Here is a 22,516-nt window from a genome sequence, read left to right as displayed (position 1 = left end):
CTCTTTTGCAACTTCTTCGACTGCAGTTCACCAGGCTCCTTTGTCCATGAGATTTCACAGGCAAAAATACTGGAATGGGCTGCCGCTTCCTTCTCCAGAGGATCTTCCTGACCCAGGGATGGAACCTGCATCTCTTGCCTTGGCAGGCAGGTTCTTTAGACAGAAGTCCCATAGCATGTTTGTTTATTTTTAAAATCACCCAATGCTTGCCAATAGCTAATGGAGCTGAAACTGTCTCGTGACTATATTTGTATTTCCTAAAATTCTTATCTATTGTTATTTTAAAATTTTTATTAATACCTACTGTTATTTCTAAAAAAGAGCTCCAATTTGACACTAAGGAACAAAAAATGCCTCCTGGTTCAGATAAGAAAGTCTCTCAAATGGATTTTTATCTGAAAGTTCAAATAAATATCATAATTTCATTTACAACTCCAATTTAATTTCATTTTATTCTATTTTATTTTACTTATTGAAGCAATTGAAAGAGATTCAATTAGTAACTACAATCAGTTCAGTTCACCTCAGTCACTCAGTTGTGTCCGACTCTTTGCCACCCCATGAATCGCAGCACACCAGGCCTCCCTGTCCATCACCAACTCCCGGAGTTTACCCAAACTCACGTCCATCAAGTTGGTGATTCCATCCAGCCATCTCATCCTCTGTCATCCCCTTCTCCTCCTGCCCCCAATCCGTCCCAGCATCAGAGTCTTTTCCAATGAGTCAACTCTTCGCATGAGATAGCCAAAGTATTAGAGTTTCAGCTTCAGCATCAGTCCTTCCAATGAACACCCAGGACTGATCTCCTTTAGAATGGACTGGTTGGATCTCCTTGCAGTCCAAGGGACTCTCAAGAGTCTTCTCCAACACCACAGTTCAAAAGCATCAATTCTTCGGTGCTCAGCTTTCTTCACAGTCCAGCTCTCACATCCATACATGACCACAGGAAAAACCATAGCCTTGACAAGACAGAACTTCGTTGGCAAAGTAATGTCTCTGCTTTTCAATATGCCATCTAGGTTGGTCATAACTTTCCTTAAAAGGAGCAAGTGTCTTTTAATTTCATGGCTGCAGTCACCATCTGCAGTGATTTTGGAGCCCAGAAAAATAAAGTCTGACACTGTTTCCACTCTTTCCCCATCTATTTGCCATGAAGTGATGGGACCAGATGCCATGATCTTCATTTTCTGAATGTTGAGCTTTAAGCCAACTTTTTCACTCTCCTTCATCAAGAGGCTTTTTAGTTCCTCTTCACTTTCTGCCATAAGGGTGGTGTCATCTGCATATCTGAGGTTATTGATATTTCTCCCGGCAATCTTGATTCCAGCTTGTGCTTCCTCCAGCCCAGCGTTTCTCATGATGTACTACTCTGCATAGAAGTTAAATAAGCAGGGTGACAATATATAGCCTTGATGTACTCCATTTCCTATTTGGAACCAGTCTGTTGTTCCATGTCAAGTTCTAACTGTTGCTTCCTGACCTGCATATAGGTTTCTCAAGAGGCAGGTCAGGTGGTCTGGTTTTCCCATCTCCTTCAGAATTTTCCACAGTTTATTGTGATCCACACAGTCAAAGGCTTTGGCATAGTCAATAAAACAGAAATAGATGTTTTTCTGGAACTCTCTTGCTTTTTCAATGATCCAGCAGATGTTGGCAATTTGACCTCTGGTTCCTCTGCCTATTTTGAAACCAGCTTGAACATCTGGAAGTTCATGGTTCACATATTGCTGAAGCCTGGCTTGGAGAATTTTGAGCATTACTTTATTAGTGTCTGAGATGAGTGCACTACAATAAAGGTGCTGTTTATAAATATTCCTATTGCCTCAGTATTTTTTTCCCCAGTATTTCTGGCTTTAGAGATTTCTGATGCAATTTCACTTAATTCTTGCATATCTGGAATGATATTCATTGGTAGTTTTTGTTTTAAAGGCCAATTAGCTTAACCTTGAGTTATCAGTTATGTCTCTGTGTGTTTAACATGAATGCCAATTCAATTTAACTCAAATATTTACTGAGTACCTGGCTTGTAGAAAATTAGGTCAAGTATTTAATAAAAGTCACATAGGCCTCATAATCAATGCAATCTCTTGAATAAACAGGGTAGGATATTATCCCTACCTGAACATAATTTTTACATTTTAAGTTTCATTTTGAGCAGTTCTATCTACATCTAAGGGTCCATATTTCTGATTTTCATACTTTCTTAAAATATTTTTTAAATGGAATGAAACTCATTCTATGTTGTGATTACCATATCAATCAACTGGAGTTTTTTGATATCTAAGCTTTTTTCCACAATCTTTCTATTTTTTTCTCATCCCAGGAATTATTTCATCATTACTCATTAATTACTTCAACTGTGCTAAGAAGACCAAATAATAAGAAAATAAAAAAATAAGGGAATTGCCTAGAAAGATGATGCAATAGGGTAATTATCAGAGTTTTATTACTTTGTTCCCAAAATATTGCATCATCTTTCAAGAGACAATGAAAGAAGTCTAGGGACTTTCACTGCATGCAAGTGAAAATAAAAAATTCTCATTTTCCACAGTGGCAAATAACAGAAAATTGAAAGGAGACATGTTACAGTTATTAAACAAATCAGAAGATGACGGAAATTGACTGCATAAGCAAAACCTCAGACCATGACTCTTCTGATGATGATGGTCTAGATGAATTTTCTCAAGCCCAAAAACTGCAAAGTGAGCAATGCATTTCTAAGAATCAAAAGAAAATATGTTATTCTCATTCAGTTAGTCATTCTACAGGAAGGATGACATCATTCAGCATTTTGCAACAAAAACAGAAACTATTGCTAAAATTGTTAAAAACATGTGGTAGTATTCTTTCCTTCTTTATGTGTGTGCAACAAATTTTTATGATGTTTATACAACAGAATCAGTTCAGAAGTAGACAAATACCAAATGCATGAGTATCTTAGAAGCAATGAGAAGAACCAACATAAAATGTATAAAATAAGGACTAGATTAATGATGTTCATGAGTGTTTATAAATCCAAACTTGAAAATATTTTCTAATTTATAAAATAGAAGATAGCACGGCTTGTTCCTCAACAAAATTATGAACTCTTAAATTGAAAAGTATTGATTTTTTAACAATTCAGTTCAGTTCAGTCACTCAGTCGTGACCGACTCTTTGCGACCCCATGAATCGCAGTACACCAGGCCTCCCTGTTCATCACCATCTCACGGAGTTCGCTCAGACTCACGTCCATCGAGTCCGTGATGCCATCCAGCCATCTCATCCTCTGTCGTCCCCTTCTCTTCCTGCCCCCAATCCCTCCCAGCATCAGAGTCTTTTCCAATGAGTCAACTCTTCTCATGAGGTGGCCAAAGTACTGGAGTTCCAGCTTTAGCATCATTCCTTCCAAGGAAATCCCAGGGTTGATCTCCTTCAGAATGGACTTGGTTGGATCTCCTTGCAGTCCAAGGGATTCTCAAGAGTCTTCTCCAACACCACAGTTCAAAAGCATCAATTCTTCAGCGCTCAGCCTTCTTCACAGTTCAACTCTCACATCCATACATGACCACAGGAAAAACCACAGCCTTGACTAGACGGACCTTAGTCAATTACCAAGTGAAAATGCAGGTGCAACAAAACGACTAGGAAGTACGAGGTCAGAACCGAGCAGAGACGCATTTGGATCCTGGAATCAGTATTCATAAGACGGTTATAGTTTGGGTTCATGCCTGGCAGCTGATTAGCTGCTACTTTTTTTCAAAAGATAGTGCTCATTTCAGAAATCCTTACCTTCAAAACCAGGAAGAGATGAAACAAAAATCTAGCTTAACTATATTGCAGTTTTAATTCAAACTAAGATATTCACTACGTTAATTCTTACTAAAATTTCTAAATGAAGTTATTGCTCGTTATCCTTTTAATTTTTGTGAATCGTTTGTAAAATAATTTAAAAACAAAAATTAAATTAGTATTAAAAGCCCGCTGCGCCCAGAGAGTCACTGATGTGGGCCTGGCTTTTCCAGTGCAGTGCAGGGCGAGGTGATCACCAGAACTGATTCAGTGAATTCCATAAGGTATTGTGTGTTTCATGTGCACACACATGCATGTTCACCATCCCCTGCCCCTCCCGACATGACCGAGGAAACCATCCTGAGCCACCAATTACAGCCTCAAGGAAGGACATGGTGAGTTGCATGCACATGCAATCACTCATCTAGCTCTATCATAATGGGTCTTTTTTCAATCAAAAGAAAAAAAAAATCATCTAATTATCCAGGAAGATATATGAGGTTACCTGTCAGCATGTTCTCACTAATGCCTGCAACTCTCAACATATGAAGCTATGTCTTTTGATTCTGTTTTGAAAAAAATGTAAGGAAATAGTCCTGAGAGGCAAAGGCCATTATCAAAGAACTAGAGGGTCTTCCTTTAAGTTTTTGCTCTACAAAACTCTTCAACCCCTGTGAAGTATGTGGTTTCTAGTCAGATTCTGCTGTTCCAGATGGGAGAATCTCCAGGTACTCACTCTCAAGGTTAGAGTGGATATGTGACTGGTCTTACATGTGAGTTTTTCAAGGGAATTTTCCCATGGCAAAATTCTTACCCAAGGAGGCTGGAGTCTATACACTATTAACATAAGTAAGCTGCATTACTGATCACATAACTAGGTATTCTGAGGTCACCTGAGAACTCAGTCAGTATGTGCGAAGTCACTTCAGTTGTGTCCCATTCTTTGTGACCCTATGGACTGTAGCTACCAGGCTCCTCTGTCCATGGGATTCTCCAGGCAAGAATACTGGAGTGAAATGCCATGCCCTCTTCCAGGCGATCTTGCCAACCCTGGGACTGAATCCCAGTCTCTTGCGTCTCCTACACTGGCAGGCGACTTTTTTACCACTAGCTCACCTGGGAAACTCTAATTACAACACCAGAGAAATAAACACTGACTTACTTACAAATAAATTTTGGGAACAGTAACTGATTTGTTTCTACTCAATCTTTGAAAAGACTTACCTCTTTTTCAAATGAGGTCATGAAACAGAGCTCATCCCAAAAAGAATGTTTCTCTAAATGCCTCATTAGCAATAGGGTAACATTCATCTTCCAAAACAAATCTCACTACCTACCAATCAACAAAGTACATTAAGCTGTGGATCAAATTTTATTCTGGAGGAGCAGAGTTCTTTTTTCTTTTTCCCTTTTCAAGAACTGTCATATAGTGTCTCCCAAGGACTTGTCAAGCAGGATGTGTGAAATTCTTATTGTGACTTGTTATAGAAGCAGGCAGCCACCAGCTGGCAGGCCCCCAGCTTGTGTGGGGGTCAGTGATGTAATATCTCTCTCGTTCTGCCCACTAGCTTTGCCAGAAGAGAATGAAGGCATACGTGCCTGCAGGGCTCACAGAAAAACACGTTCAAAAATGAAGTGAGGCAAGTGACCTGATATCTTAATTCTATTAGGTTCTAACAAATTGTTTTTTTTTCTTTTTGCAGTTTCAATTTGTCTTTTTTTCTAAAAAAATTTATTTTGAAAAGTGAAATGTAGTTGATTTACAATGTTTCATTAGTTTCTAGTGTACAGCAAAGTAATGCAATTATAAATATATATATATATTCTTTTTTGTATCCTTTTTCGTTATAGGTATTGAATATCCTATAATGATATATTGACTATCACAAAATATTGAATATCATTCCCTGTGCTATACAGTTAGGACCTTGTTGTTTGTCTATTTTATAGAGTTGTCTGTATCAGCTAATCCCAAATTCCCTGTTTCTCTCTCTCTCCCCTCTTTACCTTTGGTAGTCATTGGTTTGTTTTCTATGTCTGTTTTTCTTTTGTAAATAAGTTTATTTGTAACATATTTTAGATTCCACCTATGAGTGATATCCTGTCTTTTATTTCACTTATTATGATAATCTCTGGGTCCATCTATGTTGCTCCAAATGGCATTATTTCTTTCTTTCTTAACAAATGAGTAATATTCCATTAGGGGCTTTCCTGGTGGCTCAGATGGTAATGAATCCACCTGCAGTGCAGGAGATCTGAGTTCGATCCCTGGGTTAGAAAGATCCCCTGGAGATGGGCATGGCAACCCACTCCAGTATTCTTGCCTGGAGAATCCCACGGACAGAGGAGCCTGGTGGGCTACAGTCCATGAGGTTGCAAAGAGTAGAACATGACTGAGTAAGCACACAATATTCCATTGTGTGTGTGTGTGTGTGTGTGTGTGTGTGTGTGTGTGTGTGTGTGTGTGTGTGTATGGAGGAGGGCCTGGCAACACTCTCCAGTATTCTTGCCTAGAGAATCCCATGGACAGAGGAGCCCGGTGTCCATAGGGTTGCAAAGAATCAGATATGACCTAGTGACTTACCACAGCACATATCTATACAAACACACACACACACACACACACACACAAAATCTTCTTTATCCATTCATCTGTCGATAGACACTTAGGTAGCATCCATGTCTTGGCTATTGTAAATAGTGCTGCAGTGGGCACTGCTGGAGTTCATGCATCTTTCTGAATTAGAGCTTTCTCCAGATATGTGCCTAGGAATAGGATTGCTGGATCATATATAGTGCATGCTAAATCGCTTCAGTTGTGTCCAACCCTTGTGCAACCCTATGGACCACACCCACCAGCCTCCTCTGTCCATGGGATTGTCCAGGCAAGAATACTGGAGTGGGTTGCCATGCCCTTCTCCAGGAGATCTTCCTGACCCAGTGATTGAACCCATGTGTCTTACGTCTCCTGCATTGGAAGGTGGGTTCTTCACCACTAGTGCCACCTGGGAAGGACCAGTCAGTTATACATGGACATATATTCACTCCTTTTCAGATTCTTATCCCATATAGGTCAATACCAAGTATAGAATCCAGTGAGATTTCTTTCATGGTTTTGTAAAACTTTTTGAGAAACAAATCATCAACCACATTGTTTACACTCATAGGGTTTCTTTCCAGTATGTCTCCTTTCATGAACTTTAAGGGATTAACGAGTTCTTTCTCACGCTCCTTACTTTTACAAGGTCAGTCTCTAGTGTGTGTTACCATGTGGGCATGGTTTTTATTTTTAGTTTTTAAAGGAACTTCCATACTGTTTTCCCTAGTGGCTGCACCAATTTACATTCCCACCAACAAAAGGAGGATTTGCTTTTTATCATGCCTTCTCGAGCATTTATTATTTGTAGCCTTTTTAATGATGTTAGGTCATCAAATAGTGATGATTAGGTGTATCCAATAACATTAACATCCCAGCTGATGTTACAGCATGAATAAGAAATGGAATTAACTGGTGGGATTACACATCAACCTGAGAAAGCTCAGAAGCAGTTAAAGGGAAGTTAATTTTCCCCACATAGGGAGGACTGATGAAAATATCTTTACAAAATGTTAAGGGTAGCAATAAATCCAGGATATTCAAAGGAATATGTAAAAATCCTTACCCCCTGGGTCCATCCTGGCCAGAAAGAATAAAAAAAAAAAAAAGAAGATAATGAACTAAAAGCCTGAATTGGGGAGGTGACTGTTATAAAGGGAGGGTGAAATCCCTAGAGCCAGATTAGTATTTTAGGTCTAAGATCAGAAGATCATATTTAGAGAGTAATGTCAAACCTGGAAACCCTGTGGGCACAGCATTTCTTAGTGATGACAGGGTTCAAGGTATAACTGTTGCAGACAGCAGAATGGCATATACATGCAGGGGATCAGGAAAGATCAAGCTAACATTTCAACTGAATGTCCACTGGGATGGTGATATTACGGAAAACTGAAATAGGTAAGATGACCATATGACCTACTTTTGTCTAAGTCCTTCAGTTACGACTGTGGTACTAGTGTCAGATCTAATATAATACACTCTATAGTTGCTCCAGTAATAGATAATGCAATGAATTAAAAGAAAAAAAAAAGCAGTGCTAAAAAAACAGTATACTAGTGTTCTATAGTTTCGTGACTATAACAAAGAAGACACACAGTAGTATCATAACCAGAGAGATGGGTATCAAAGTAGGTATAGTTACCTACTTTGACATAGGTAAATAATAAATAATGAGAGACTCATAATAAATAAATGAGACTCGAGGCCAGAAGGGCAAGCCCTGTGGATCTCTTTCCAGGACTAGTGAGATGGGATGTAGGAAAAGAATGGGCCACTGAAGAGGGTTTCCTAAGATAATGATGTTAGTAATGCTTTCAATTAGTTCAGTACGTCAGAAGGAGGGTAGGAGGAAAAGATCAACATACCTCGAAATCTATTCTCAGTAAACAGTACGTTTTATAAGACATAAAAAAAATGTGTTGAATGTGGAAGAGAGCCTGGCAAAAGTCTGTCACTCTCAGGAAAAGCACGAATACCCACTTTTAATTACAAAAAGTCCCTTGTGTATGAATGATCACGAATGGCGGGTCAACAACCTTGATACAGGGTTACAAGTACACAGCTGGCTCCATATGATTTTAAGAGCAGCCATGGAGCTGTCTTGGTTTATTCACCATCATCTGGGTTGTTTATTAAGTATGGAGTCAATTCAGTAATGAGATGTGATCGATTATGCATCCAACAAACCAGGAGAAAAGAAAATGGCTGAACACCCCCAAACTTCCTTTTTAATACTGACTGCACTGACATCAGGTAGTAAGAGCCCTCACAACAACTTTTTTACGAATTCACCCTTAAACCTTCAAACCCATATATGACTGAGGAAGAATATGAAAAAGCCATCAATAAGAACTAAGCAACTCCAACTTTTAGACAAAGTAGCAATGAAATCCAAACCAATGGACATTTCTATACCTGGCACAGGGAACACAGGGGAGGGGGCCAACCAGGGCCTAGAATGCAATGCTCAGAAGCTTTCTACTGACAAACCCTGTTCTCACTGATGCTTCCTGCCCTGGGAGAAGGAGTTCATACTATTTAACTTACATCTCTTAGAAACATAAGGAAATAATGTAAGCATACAGCTCACTTTTCCTTTATTTCTTTCTCTGGTGGTTTAGAATTTGCTTGTTCTGCTACACTGAACTCAATTTTTCTAAATCATGTGAAAGAGGGAACACAAGAAACCTTAACTAACAAGAAGAGAGTTACGGTAACAATGGGTAAGATACCAAAAAGAAGCCTGCATTATTAACTGATAAAAATGACTATCAGGGATCCTCTGTGTACATAGATTCTTATATAGCTATAAAATAGATACGTATTTTTGTAAAACTATTTTAAAACAACAAAATTCTGTGAAGCAATTATCCTTCAATCAAAAGAAAAACGTTAAAAATTCTAAAATATATTATTAAAAACCTTGTGCTTAATTACATAAAAGTCAGAAAACTTTACCTTAATCACTATAAGCCCTACAAGTCATATTTAATATTCTACTTGGAAATTTGTAACATTTGGGAACAGCTGAGAAAATACTGAAGGAAAAAGTGAAGTGTTACAACATCATCACCTTCGGGGATGTGAATGAACCAGATGGCCTTTCTAACTCAAAGATTCAGATTTTATAATTTTATGATCTGAATACAAATGATGCCTTCAATTAAAAGTAAGAATCTACAAATTATGGGATTTAGATTCCAAAGAAAATGAGGTAAAAATATATTTATTAATAATCACAGAAACTAAAGTCAGTTAAAGAATTTTGGCAAACATTTATGATTGCCTCTGACCTCATTTATAAAGGACAAGATGACAAAGGCAAAAAAACCCCACAAAAAACAAAAACCCACACAAACGGAAACAAAATCCTTAACAAAAATTCAGATTTAGCCAATGACTGATTAAATAATCCCCAAATCCCTTCCCCAAATTTCCAAACTACAGACCGAAACAGAAGACCATGTCATTCACCCAGCTCTCAAGTCTCTGCACAACTACCAGTGACCTATTATAACAGTTGGAATTTTGATCCCAACTCGTGAGGCTAAAATAAAATAGTTACAATTAATTCAGTGATGGCTGATTAATTATACTAAAATTAAATGGTAGGCTATAACCAGAACAGAACTTTATGGTTAGACTTTATTCCATAAAAGCAAACTTCAATGGGAGTGGGAGAGATCAACACAAATAAGAAATGGAAAGACATACATTTATAGAAGAAACAAAACTGCATGTTAGATGTTCTGGCGTCTAGGAGAGACGAAGCACGAAGTCCACCTTACCTCCCATCTGCGTAGTCTGTGTCTGCTCCACCCCACCAGACGTCTGAGTCATCCTCCTCTGCATCTGCTGAGTCAACATTGTCACTTTCCTCGGCCAGTGGGCAACATACGAATTCCACCCCTCTGAACTTGTCAATTCCACAGGGCAGCAACATGCCATAGTCATGCAAGTTGGTGCTCTTCTCACTACAGGTCTATAAAAAGGTAAGGAGAAAACAACAAGCACTGGAGTAGTTGCGCTTCCTTTTAAGAAAATCCAATTATAGCAAGACATAGGACCAGCATATCAGCTTTTTGAGTGGATTTGCAGTAGTTTCTTTGGCACAAGCTACTTTGGTACCCTTAATTTTTAACTTTGGTACTTATTTAATAGAGATAGGTTGTTACGGGGCTTCCCTGCTGGCTCAACAGCATATAATCTGTCTGCAATGCAGGAGACATGGGTTCAATCCCTGGGTCAGGAAGATCCTCTGGAGAAAGGAAAGGTTACCCACTTCAGTTTTCTTGCCTGGAGAATCCTACTTACAGAGGAGCCTGGTGGAGTACAGTCCATAGGGTCGCAAATGACTTAGAGACTAAACAATAACCTGTTGTTATACTCTAGAAACGAATAAAAACAATAGGAGTAGAAACAAATTGGGAGCTAAGACGTAGAAGAAACCTCCACAGTGAACAGTTATCAGAAAATCAATTCTTTCCAGCCTCATTGGCGTATCAGGAAGTAGTGATGGTTCCACATATATATCCCCCCAACTCACTTCCACTTCCTTTATGGATGGAAGCTACTCTCACTTGGATCTAGCTTGTTCTAGAAACTGCAACTCTCTTGGCTCACTTCCAAAGTAACAGTCTTGGGAAAAGGAGAAATTATCCTCTGCTATGAATCAGAACTTAAAGTCATTAGAGATTTCTCCTTCAAATCCTTTCACTTTCCTGGGATTTGTTAAATTCCCACAAATCAAAATTAACATAAAGCTTTGAAAGCACCCAGTGGTGACAGAGGAAAGATTAATAATTCAACACAATAAGTAAACAAGGAAATTTTACAGAGTGTACTTTGACCTCATAGGAATTAGACTTGTTTCTCAGTGGCAAGAAATTTTTTTAAACTCAAGAAGAAATGAAAAATGAGGTAGTCAGATGGGTGTCTGTGTGTGCTGAGCTGCTAAGTTATATCTGACTCTTTACGACCCCATGGACTGTAGCCCACCAGGCTCCTCTGTCCATGGAATTTTCCAGGCAAGAATACTGGAGACGGTTGCCATTTCCTACTTCCAGGAGATCTTCCTGACCCAGGGATCGAACCTACATCTCCTGCATTGGCAGACTGATTTTTTACCACTGAGCCAGCCACCTGGGAAGCCCAATCAGATGGGTACTGGGCTTTAAATCATCTAGGTTGTTTTCTTAATATCAATTAGCTCTGAAACATTTTTATATAAAGACAATGTTGCTTACAACATATTACTTTATAAAAGGCAAAATTAATGCTGAATCTTAAGTGGGTTTTTTTTTGCCTAACAGCTTTAAGGCTATGATACAATGGCTAAATGGAGCTAGATCAGGGTTTCTCAATCTCAGTACCATTGACATTTTGGGTCAGATCATTCTAGAGGGCAAGGGACACTTGTCCTGTTCACTGAAGAATGCTTAGCAGAACATTCTGGCCTCTGGCCACTAAATGCCAGTGGTATCACCCCTTGTCACAAAAAAAAAAACAAAAAAACAAAAAAAAACTGTGACAACCAATAATATCTCCAGACATTGGCTCATGTCCTTGGGAAGGGATGTGGAGCAAAACTGACCTCATTTGAGAACCACTGAACTAAATCAAGGAAGCTAATTCTGGGAGACTGATTTCATTGCAAAGAAAAAAAAGTATACAATTTATCAGAAAAAACTTCATAATATATTAAAGGGACAAAGCAGTTTTAAAGGCAACAATATCAAAAAGTGACATTTTACGCTAACTGCTTTATGTCTTATTGGCTTTGTTAAAAGCAGGGGGTTAGCAAAAGTCAGAACTGGTGCCACAGACTTACTCCCTGTGGAGAAATGACGGCGTCAGTGTGACACACTGAACACAAAATTGATGGCAAAACTCAGATCTAACTGCAACTTTCACGCCGGTACTGGACAAGCTACTTCCTCCTCTACCACTGTATTCCCCAATGGATAACAGAGAAAAAAGTTAAAGTATAAAAACTTGGCACGTGCCAAATGAAAACAAGACACAAATTACAAAAATTTTTAAAAAGGTGTGTTTCAAGGTTTATAGAGAGTATAAACTTATAGTTTCTAATTTATAAAACATATCATAGCATAACAAATCTAACTAAACATAAAATACTCATGGATAGCTTTTTAAAATGATAATAGTAACTTATTGATCAACGCAGCTGCTGTCTCAAGATATCCTCTTAAAATATTCATGAAGATTTTTATTTTTAACAGTAATAATTTAAAAAACCACATTTATCAACAGACAGCTGTTGCCTCCAAACATCCTTTACAGTGTCACTGCGCATCATCCCTAGGAAACTGTCACTTGACAAGGAGGAAGATGAAAGGGCTGGTACCTCTTTGGCCACGGTGTGCCAGTGAAGGTGGGTTTCACAGACATCCATTCTCTCCTGGTGTAAGAATTTGCACTTGTCGGGAACAAGGAGGGCATCACTCACAAACTCACCAACTGCAAACAAAGAAAACAGCTTCATATCATTCCGTCTGCATCCCAGGGATCTTATCCTGGTGATGGTATCAAGGAAAGACAGGCTAAAAGAACTTCAGAGAAGTTACGCTGCTTTTAGAATGATGAAGTAGTCAAACCAGGAAGAAGTATCTTTAGAATTTTGAGTCCTGCTTCCGTAAACAGCCAAGTTCCTTGTCACATTACCTTGATGGTTAAATACTTTCTATGTGTTTAAAGTGAAATTTTAATTTATTGAACATGAATCTCTGTGAATTAACCACACAAAAAGCTGCCACTTAATTGCAACTAGGGTTAAAAAATTACAGATTGACTTCGCCAAGGTGATCATTTGAGAATAATCCAAATAAATAAAGAATCCAAATAAAAATATGTTTCTTGGACATATTAATCTGAAACTAACAGAAAAGTTAGCATTTTTCGACTTTCTAAATAAAGTCTATATATACACATATGTGTATTGTATGTTTATATACATAATACTAGAGAAGGAAATGGCAACCCACTCCAGTGTTCTTGCCTGGGAAATTCCATGGACAGAAGAGCCTGGTGGGCTACAGTTCATGGGGTCGCAAACAGTTGGACACGACTTAGCAACTAAAACAACAAACAGCATACATAATACATTTGTGATCCCATGTACTATAGCCCGCCAGGCTCCTCCGTCCATGGGATTCTCCAGGCAAGAATACTGGAGTGGGCTGCCATGCCCTCCTCCAAGGGATCTTCCCCACCTGGGAATGAACCCAAATCTCTTACATCTTCTGCATTGGCAAGTGGGTTCTTGACCACTAGTGCCACCTGGGAAGCGCATATACAGATAGTTTTCACAGAGTTTAATTCAATTAAATCAAGAAAACTGTTCCTTAGACTTTTGCTATAGTTTTTTTTTTAATTATATATCATGCAAATTATTTTAGTACTGCTGGTTCAGGTATAAAGATATTACCTGAAGTCCTATAAGAATTCACATTCCCATAAGTACTTTAAGTTGGATAATTGCAACATAATGTGTAAGCTGTGGGCTTAATTTTTATTTGTTTTGTTCACTACAGTATCCCCAATTTCAGTATAGATTCTGCACACAGTAGGCAATAAATGTCTTGATGAATGAAGAAATTAAATGCTATAATAGAGATAAAGTGATGGATCAACATAGTGAACACATCTTCCTGGGGATACTGGGAATGATCTCAAAGTAGAAATAACAGTAGAAATGAGTCTAAATGGATGAACAGGAATGGGCCGTGTAGGAATGAATGCAATGTTAAGACAGTATCTATCTGGTTTAACATTCTACTCCTAATCCATGGTCTAGTTTTAGCAAACATGACCACACTGCATGTATGGGTGGATGGATGAATGGATACATGGCAAGAGGAAACCTTCTGTGCAAAGAAAGAAAAAAAGACAAAGCCTTTCTGTAGAAGAGGCAGAAGTCCACTATAGCTGCAACATAAGGTAGGTGGGGAAAAATGTCCAGAAATAAATAAAAGACTGGAGAAATATGGGGGACTCTAGTTTTAGAGTCTAAGGTTTTAAATCATTTTGGATGTAACACAGGCCACAGGACATTTTAAACAGTAATGACATGCTTGTTTGATTCCCAGATAAACTCTTAAATCAAGTGAAAGATGGACTACTGTCATAAGATGATGAGTGATCAAGGAGACCACCTAGTAAGGTACCATGATCTTTCAGGCAAGACATGCAGGAACAGATTAAAACCAACTACAAACAAGCAAGGAATACAAGTTGTCCACACATCAGCAAAGACAAGAACCATTTTTTTACTTTCATACTATGTTACATGAAATTTTATGAAATGATAAAGGTTCTTTATGATAAAGATAAAGGTTCTAAGAAGGGGGAGAAAAAGCAACTTTTCAAACCCTTTAAACAAAAGTATTCCTTAAAACTATCTTTCCAAACATGCATTTAAATTTTAGTCTGTCTCTAGTTCAAACATGCACGATGCCCCATGAAATTTAAGTATTTATTTTAATAAATAATACTTAGGTAAAAGTCTAAGCAAATCACAGGGGATAAAGAGCCTTATCATTCCTCAGATCTCTGAAACAATTGATGGTGTCCACAGCATTGCATTGTGGGTCACAGAGAATGCAAGAATTATGAGACACGGTGCCCCCAAGGGCTTCATGTGGGTGGTACTTGGTGAGGAAGGGAACTTTTGAGTCCATGGAATGGCTGGCTTTCCACGTCCATCACTGCAATTCAGCTCCACAACAGCTGTGTGATGGATCTCTAGAGTGGGACACAAGGGAGTGACTAACACTTTCCCAAAAACACATGTAATGCCACCCACCTTGAGAAGGCTATAACCAAGCCCCAGAGACAAACATCAAGATATAAATTATAAGGAAACAAATGATGTAATAATGCAAATGATGTCATATTTTTCTTTTGCTTTTACATACAATACTATAAAACAAAACAACAAATAAAACAGACCAAAAAAAAAAAAATGAGATCGGAGAATGGAAAACAAAAATAACCTCATCAAAAACCAACACATCTTTCTCGAAGTGGACTCTTCATGGTTTCTCAGGGCAGGCAATCAAACACAGCAAGAATACTTTATACCAGAGGCATCCTATTTTCAAGGCCACAGGAGGCCAGAATTGACAGTGGCCTGAAGATGCCTGACTGATTTGCCAGCTGTGAACTGTCAAGCCATACTACCAAACATATCTGGGCTTCCCTGGTGGCTCAGGTGATAAAGAATTTGCCTGCAATGCAAGAGACCAGGTTCAATCCCTGGGTTGGGGAGATCCCCTGGAGAAGGGAATGGCTATCCAACTCCAGTATTCTTGCCTGGAAAATCCCATGGACAGAGGAGGCTTGCAGGTTATAGTCCATGGGGTTGCAAAGAATTGGACATGACTGACCAACTCAATGGACGTGGGTTTGGGTGGACTCTGGGAGTTGGTGACAGACAGGGAGGCCTGGAGTGTTGCAGTTCATGGGGTAGCAAAGAGTCAGTTACAACTGAGTGACTGAACTGAACTGAACTGAGCAACTAACACACACACACACACACACACACACACACACACACACACACACACTAACATATTTGCAAACATCAGAAATACTAAGCAATATTTTTTTATTTTTTTACAAGTAGTTAACTGGGAAGATTCAATGCCTGGACCAAAGCTATTAAATCAGTTCATGAGACAATCAGGAGAAGATATCGGATACTCTCAATTTTCTACTGAAATAGTTTTTGTGGCATAAACTGGATAACAGCTGCCGAACGACAAACTGCCCTTTTTTACTTGACCTGAGGCCAATCTACTAAGGAGTAGATTTTAATGCAAAGTCAAAGTCACTGGAAGATATTAAAATCTAGTGTTCATCAAAAGGACATGTATGATTAATTTAATAAAAGGATATATGATTTATATTTTTTATTTGGAAAATGGCATTTCATTTCACTGTGTGAAGATGCCCTTAGGTTTCTAATATTGCACACAGTCAAGAAATATATGTCCCTCAAATGAGATTGCTTTTTTAAAGGATTAATACGGGTTATTTAATAGGCCCTCGGGACTAATGGCAAAATAGAAAACTCATTGTACTCTAATATTAAAATAAAATTCATCAAAGCCTGGATTTTACAATCTTGTTTATATTACTTTCAAAACTGAAGGCACATACTAGAATGTTACACGTTGGAAATGTTAAAGCAATTAAACCACACAAATCTGTTAAAATTTCTTTAATAAGGAATGAAAGAGAAGTGGTAAAAATATAACAAATCCTTTCTCGGAATCTGGTTTAGTTTAATACAGTTTACCTTTTCTCTCTTTTTAATTCTGAAAACATTATTCTTAAAAATCTATGATACCAAAAAAAAAAAAAAACCAACTACGATGCAACAGGGGATATGTGGAATCTTCCTGTAGTGGCCACTCAGTTTTGTTGAGAATGCAAAAGTGCTCTAAAAATAGCTTTTTAATTAAAAAAAAAAAATCTGATAGTATATTCCCATAGTTTCCACATAGAACCATGCACACTTTTATTTTTATTTATCTTTTACACTTTATTTATATATGTTTTTAAATTGGAGAATAATCACTTTATAATGTGTTACTTTCTACTGTATAACAATGTGCATTAGCTCTATGCATACATATATCCCCTCCCTCATGAGTCTTCCTCCTACTGCTCCCTGCTACCTCCTACCCCATCCCACACCTCTAGGTCATCACAGAGCACTAAGCTGAGTTCCCTGTTTTATACAACAGCTACCCATTTTTTTGTTACTGTTCAGTCGCTAAGCCATATCTGACTTTTTGTGACCCTAGGACAGAAAGTGAAGAAGAACTAAAGAGCCTCTTGATGAAAGTGAAAGAAGAGAGTGAAAAAGTTGGCTTAAAGCTCAACATTCAGAAAACGAAGATCATGGCATCCGGTCCCATCACTTCATGGCAAATACATGGGGAAACAGTGGAAACAGTGGCTGACTTTTTCTGGGCTCCAAAACCAATGCAGATGGTGATTGCAGCCATGAAATTAAAAAGACGCTTACTCCTCGGAAGGAAAGTTATAACCAACCTAGACAGCATATTAAAAAGCAGAGACATGACTTTGTTAACAAAGGTCCATCTAGTCAAGGCTGTGGTTTTTCCAGTAGTCATGTACGGATGTGAGAGTTGGACTATAAAGAAAGCTGAGCACAGAAGAATTGATGCTTTGGAACTGTGGTGTTGGAGAAGACTCTTGAGAGTCCCCTGGACTGCAAGGAGATCCAACCAGTCCATTCTAAAGGAGATCAGTCCTGGGTGTTCATTGGAAGGTCTGATGTTGAAGCTGAAACTCCAATAGTTTGGCCACCTGATGCAAAGAGCTGACTAACTTGAAAAGACCCTGATGCTGGGAAAGATTGAGGGCAGGAGGAGAAGGGGACGACAAAGGATGAGATGGTTGGATGGCATCACTGACATAATGGACATGGGATTGGGTGGACTCTGGCAGTTGGTGATGGACAGGGAGGCCTGGCGTGCTGTGGTTCATGGGGTTGCAAAGAGTCAGACACAACTGAGCAACTGAACTGAACTGAACTGAGGGACTGTAGCCTGCAAGGCTCCTCTCTCCATGGCATTTCCCAGGCAAGAATACTGGAGTGGATAGACATTTCCTTCTCCAGGGATCATTTCCTGAACCAGGGATTGAATTGGGTCTTCTGCACGGGCAGGCAGGTTCTTCACCACTGACTCACCATGGAAGCCCATCTGTTTAATACATAGTACTCTTAATTTTAAAACAAAATTTCTGTTTATTTGGTTTGATCCTCAGGTTAAAAAAAATGAACAGAATCCAAGTGAAAGAGACCACAATAAATTAAGTATTCTAATGAGAAATCATCTTCCTGCTAATGTTGAATTTTAGGAATTTGGCATCATTCAATCCTAGTAGTTTCCCCTGGTTGCTCAGAAGTGAAGAATTCAACTGCTAACGCAGGAGACATGGTTTGATCCTTGGGTCGGGAAGATTCCCTGGAGAAGGAAATGGCAGCCCATTCCAGTGTTACTGCCTGGGAAATCCCATGCACAGAGGAGCCTGGTGGGCTACAGTTCATAGAGTTGCAAAGAGTCAGACAGGAATCAGTGACTAAACAACAAAAACAATCCCATTAGTTAAATTCAATATACAGCTGTGCATATTTACTGGTAATCACACAACCTGGTTTCTTGTTTTAAACATTCACAATTTATATTACACACACTCCAGTTGAAAAGGAATTTTCACAGCTAAGGAACAAGATCTCTGCTTGGCTTCTTTGCCAAAAAATCTTGGCAAGGTAAACAACAGCACCGAATTCATTTGGGACTCTGCAGGCATGATCCACTAGCTCTTAGGTGGTCTTTGAGAGGACTGTCTTATTCAAATTACCTCATTTTGCAGATGAGAGGAAAAGAACCTGGGTCAAGTGGCTTGCCCACAGAGCCAGTTGGCAGTGCAACTGGCCTGAAACTCTGGACCTCTGGACTCCAATCCAAGTGTGGTTACTCAACTCACTGTTTTTTCAAGTCTGGTTAAACTGGGTTACTTGGCCAATTCTCTTTGGCTTTTATAAAAGTGGATTCACTTTTAGACTATAAAATTATGTTGTGATCTACAATGTGGTCAATGGAACAATAAAACCAGACTTAAAGTAGCTAGCAAGTCATATAAGCAGTTAAAAATGCATTCCACTGCACAGAATGGAACGCATGGTAAACACAAAAGAGAACGCATGACAAATAGAGCATAAAGTCATGACAGAATTCTCTCTCCCACGAGTCTCACATTAAGGCTGAAGCTGCTGCAGATGTTCCATGATGCTCTCAGAGACTAGGTTATTCCTATATTTCTGCACTAGGGATTCCCTGGTGGCTCAGTGATGAAGAATCCACCTCCAATGCAGGAGACATAGGTTCTATCCCTGGGTTAGGAAGATCCCCTGGAGAAGGACATGGCAACCCACTCCAGTATTCTTGGCTGGAAAATCTCATGGACAGAGAAGCCTGGCGGGCTACAGTCCAGCAGGCTGCAAAAGAGTTGGAGATGACTGAGTGACTCAACAACATCTTTCTGTTCTGCACTGCCGTCCTTTGTGAGTTGGCTTTTCTCAACATGCTTTGTGATCACGAAATAGCCACAGGATATTAAGAGTTCATATTCAAGTTCCAGGCAGGAACAGGTCAAGGGATAAAGGTTTTCTATTTTTGTTTTCCCCCTGCTAAAGCTTTGTTGTTTCCCTGGGAGGAACATCCACCCAGTATCCACATCCCATCCGCCAGAGCTATGTCATCTGGCCACATTGAACTGAGAGGGAATTTGCAAACAATAATTCTGGTCAAGCGCATTGTCTCCATGAATGAGGAAAATCTGGAATTCGTTTTGAAAGGAGGAATTAGGACAGAATATTAATCAGGCAAATACAGAGTCTCCCACAATATGAAATTTGAAGACAGGAATGTATTTTTGTTTCTTTATGTTCCTTTACAAAAGACAGATGATTCCAGGAAGACGATAGAGAGTAAAAGTACTACAACTAAAACCAAAAGGACATGGAGAAAAGGTGGGGAAGGGTGTTAGAGCAAAGAGCAGATTTCTCAAAACCGAGTCTCCTAAATTTTTGAGTAGGAGTGGGACTGAACAGACTGAATGAAAGTTTCCAGAACCACGTGTATGGTCTTCAAGCCAGACATTTCAAATGAATAAATTGTTTTCTATGAATTCACAAAGATTAAACTGGTGTTGGCTAGAGACCGTTCAGGTCTTTGGATTTCTGCCCAAGGTGTAACCTCCCTTCCTTGTCTCTAAAGAGTTAACGGAACGGGTGAGGGAGAATTCTAGCAATGGGATTCCTGAAAATTGGCAAAGCCTCAGATAAGATAAGCAAAAGGCAAAAGAAGTGAAAGCTACAAGTTTCTCCTAAACTCTATCTCTGGCTTTTCAAATGAATGGAGCCAGGTCTGGCTTACACACACAAATGGCAGGTAGAGTGTAAGAGAGAAACAGTGTTTGACCCAGGTTCTGAATAACAATAGTCTTATAATCAGGAAAGCTTCCCAGGAGGCACAATGGTAAACAATCAGCCTGCCAATATAAGAGACACAGGAGAGGCAGGTTTGATCCCTGGGTCAGGAAGATACCCTGGAGGAGGAAATGGAACCCACCCCAGTATTCTTGCCTGGAAAATCCTACACAGTCCATGGAATCACAGTCAGTCAGACACGACTGAGTAACTGAGTATGCAAGATGATGAAAAGACTGCAGAGGACACAGGTGAAAAAGACAGGAACAAAATAAACATTTGTTAGCTATTGTGCAGCTTTTTCAAAACCTCACAAAGGCATGAATTAATTCTGGTACTGCTCAGCCACTGTACAATTGAAGAACTGTGTAAATAGAAGGTGGATGGTAGGGCCAGGCTTGCCCCTGTCAGTGAAGTTTGCAGATAAGCCAGGGGAGGAGCCAGAAAGATCCATGAAGTAACAGATCAGAGTTGGAGCCATAAGGATGAACACATATTTAGCTTAATATAGATACAGATAGCTAGCTACAGAAATATTCATACAAGCGGGACACTACACAAATAAAATGCCTCACTCTGAGAGGCACCTAAAAGTAGATGTTCTAGTAGCAACAAACACACCCAGTGCCCAGGTCTCTATTTTTAATATGATTCTGCAATAAAAGAAACTAGAGTCCCTGGGAAAAATAGAGGATTCTAGGATTGGGGCCTAAAACATATGAGTCTGGAGCATCTTGTGGAGAAAACAATAAAAGAGGGTATTTCAAAATAAGCACAGGAGCCAAATGAATGAGCTCCCAAAGGCCAAAATTGGAACAACTTGAGCAATTACGTGTGTGTATGTGTGTGTGTATGTGTGTATATATATATATATAATTAATAAAGCAGTATTAGATTATAACACAAAATACAAAATGTCTATGAGTTACTAAAACTGAATAAAGAAAATGGGTGGTAAAAGGCAAACCTGTGTAGAATTAAAAATCATCTATACCCTCAGGAGGTGAAGGAAAATTCTCTATTCCTTACTTGTGGGCTATGCCTAGTGACTTTCTTCTGAAGAGTTCAGTACACAATGAGGGGGAAAGAGTAGGTTTATAGTGGAGAAACCTGACAACCACTATCCCAGCCATATGATCAAAGTCAACAGAAATAGTGACAGATCGTGTTGATCACAGGGGCTCTTGATATGATATGATGAAAAAGGCAATCTATTTCTGTGGTCTTTCTCCCAGAAACCCATAACTCCATGCGAAGCATAAAATTCCACCTGGAGCATCCTAAAAAAACGCCTGACTACTACTCCTCAAAATTGCCAAGGTCAACAGTGAGGAAAGTATGAGAGACTGTCATGGAGTGCTGATTAGATATGGCAAGTAAATTTCACATGGTGTGTTGCATGGGATCTTAGAACAGAGGAAGAATTTTAGGTAAAAACTAAGGACATAAATTTAAAAACGCTTGCTCCTTGGAAAAAAAAAAGTTATGACTAACCTAGACAGCATATTAAAAAGCAGGGACATTACTTTGCCAACAAAGTTCCATCTAGTCAAAGCTGTGATTTTTCCAGTAGTCATGTACGGATGTGAGAGTTGGACTATAAAGAAAGCTGAGCGCCGAAGAATTGATGCTTTTGAACTGTGGTGTTGGAGAAGACTCTTGAGAGTCCCTTGGACTGCAAGGAGGTCCAACCAGTCCATTCTAAAGGAGATCAGTCCTGCGTGTTCATTGGAAGGACTGATGCTGAAGCTGAAACTCCAATACTTTGGCTACATGCAAAGAGCTGACTCATTGGAAAAGACCCTGATGCTGGGAAAGATTGAGGGCAGGAGGAGAAGGGGACAATAGAGGATGACATGGCTGGATGGCATCACCAACTTGATGGACATGAGTCTGAGTGAACTCCGAGAGCTGGTGATGGACAGGGAGGCCTGGCGTGCTGCGATTCATGGGGTCGCAAAGAGTCGGACGCGAATTAGCGACTGAACTGAACTGAAGGACATAAATGAAGGATGAATAAAAGGACAGACTGTATTAATAATAATGGATCAGAATTGGTTCATTAACTGTAAGAAATGTACCACCAGATATTAATACTG

The 22,516-nt window shown here is 39.2% G+C and overlaps 1 protein-coding gene across 6 annotated transcripts in view; it reads right to left on the bottom strand.

Moving 5' to 3' along the window:
- Positions 1–22,516, bottom strand: part of APP (amyloid beta precursor protein) — a 313,323-nt gene that overhangs the window by 171,100 nt on the left and 119,707 nt on the right. For all 6 annotated transcript variants that reach the window (XM_018050523.1, XM_018050579.1, XM_018050642.1 and 3 more), the window contains exons 4-5: positions 12,735–12,847; positions 10,156–10,349 (exon numbers count right to left, since the gene is read on the bottom strand). In XM_018050523.1, the coding sequence (XP_017906012.1) occupies positions 10,156–10,349; positions 12,735–12,847 (307 nt within the window). The remainder of the gene's footprint in view (positions 1–10,155; positions 10,350–12,734; positions 12,848–22,516) is intronic.

Source organism: Capra hircus, chromosome 1, assembly GCF_001704415.2.
Source record: "Capra hircus breed San Clemente chromosome 1, ASM170441v1, whole genome shotgun sequence".
Taxonomy (NCBI): Eukaryota; Metazoa; Chordata; class Mammalia; order Artiodactyla; family Bovidae; genus Capra; species Capra hircus.
Note: the sequence above shows the minus strand (reverse complement) of the source record. Positions and strands in the feature narration are given on the sequence as shown.